Source organism: Etheostoma cragini, chromosome 14 (assembly GCF_013103735.1).
Source record: "Etheostoma cragini isolate CJK2018 chromosome 14, CSU_Ecrag_1.0, whole genome shotgun sequence".
NCBI lineage: Eukaryota > Metazoa > Chordata > Actinopteri > Perciformes > Percidae > Etheostoma > Etheostoma cragini.
In genome coordinates this window covers 23,948,333-23,949,900 of record NC_048420.1, presented here as the reverse complement: position 1 = coordinate 23,949,900, position 1,568 = coordinate 23,948,333, and the positions used below count along the sequence as shown (strand labels likewise).

General features: G+C 48.3%; 1 protein-coding gene across 1 annotated transcript in view; it reads left to right on the top strand.

The window, feature by feature from the left end:
• The first annotated feature begins 879 nt into the window (after positions 1–879).
• Positions 880–1,568, top strand: part of LOC117957209 — a 5,556-nt gene continuing 4,867 nt past the window's right edge. The window contains exon 1 of the mRNA XM_034892806.1: positions 880–1,015. Coding sequence (XP_034748697.1) covers positions 880–1,015 — 136 coding nt within the window. The remainder of the gene's footprint in view (positions 1,016–1,568) is intronic.

Genomic DNA, 1,568 nt, shown 5'->3' with positions numbered 1-1,568 from the left:
TGTCACCTTTTTGTCACCTTTTTGTCACCTTTCAGTCGCCTTTTTGTCACCTTTCCGTCGCCTTTCCGTCGCCTTTTAGTCGCCTTTTTGTCACCTTTTTAGTCGCCTTTTAGTCGCCTTTTTGTCACCTTTTAGTCGCCTTTTCACCGCCTTTTAGTCGCCTTTTTGTCACCTTTTAGTCGCCTTTTCGTCACCTTTTTGTCGGCTCTTTGTCACCTTTTAGTCGCCTTTTCACTGCCTTTTAGTCGCCTTTTTGTCGCCTTTTAGTCGCCTTTTTGTCACCTTTTAGTCGCCTTTTCACCGCCTTTTAGTCGCCTTTTTGTCACCTTTTAGTCGCCTTTTTGTCACCTTTTTAGTTGCCTTTTCACCGCCTTTTAGTCGCCTTTTTGTCACCTTTTAGTCGCCTTTTCGTCACCTTTTTGTCGCCTTTTAGTCGCCTTTTTGTCACCTTTTTGTCGGCTCTTTGTCACCTTTTCGGATGTCCGTCCCCGTCCTCTGTCTCTGTGCTGGCGCTCCAACCTGCGTCTGGTTTCTGAGGACTAGGGTTACCTGGTCCTCAGATCTCCGCCTTTTTCATGATTTGGTATACGGTCGTGGGTTGTCGCCCGTTCACAAACTCGTCCTTTTTCATGAATATTGACCACCATCAGTTCCAAGTATTCCTGTTGCCTTGAAATTTAACATTTGCATTCCCAATGAACTGGGGTAGACGCTCTGTATTCATGCGCCATCTTGGAATACGGTAGCCGGTGAGGGACATACAGGACGTCCCGCTGCGCGTTTTGTGTTTTAGCTTTCACGGAGATATTACTATCTCTGTCCCCCTGGGACAGACTTTCTCAAGGATGTCTTCACTGTCCCCAGAACTCTGTCTTGCATATGGAATCAAGGTTTTCAGTGAAACTCAACCTGTCGTCCATGCGTGTACCTGGCGAGGGTCTGGTTCTGAGACAGTCTCAGGAATGGAGGACCCAAATGCAGAGAGGAGCAGGAAGGGGGACAGAGGGCTCAAAAGGTTTATTCAAACTAAAAGGCCAAACAGAGTCCAAGCAAAAAGACAAAATCCAAGGAACAGGGGAAAAAAACAAAACACAAAACACTGGGGCTGAGGAAAACTCACAGGGAGGGAAAGGCAGGGGAGACGCCCGGTGGGGGACCGAGCAGGACAACTCGAGACGCTGACAGGAACACTGACATGCATAAGTAGACAAGACAAAAGGATCTGACGAGAGACAAGGGAAGCTCAGATATTCAATACACAAGGTAACGAGGTGACGAGGTAATGAGGTAACGAGGTGACGAGGTGACGAGGTAACGAGGTGACGAGGTGACGAGGTGACGAGGTAACGAGGTAATGAGGTAACGAGGTAACGAGGTAACGAGGTGACGAGGTAACGAGGTAACGAGAGGCAGGTGACAGGAGGGCAGGGAAGCAGGTGGAAAACATCAGGGAGTCACAAGAGTGGGAGGACACAGGAAGTAGAACTAAAGGCAGGACGAGACAAAAACCAGACTTCAAAATAAAACAGGAAACACAACATACAGACACTTGGGGGGACACAAGACAG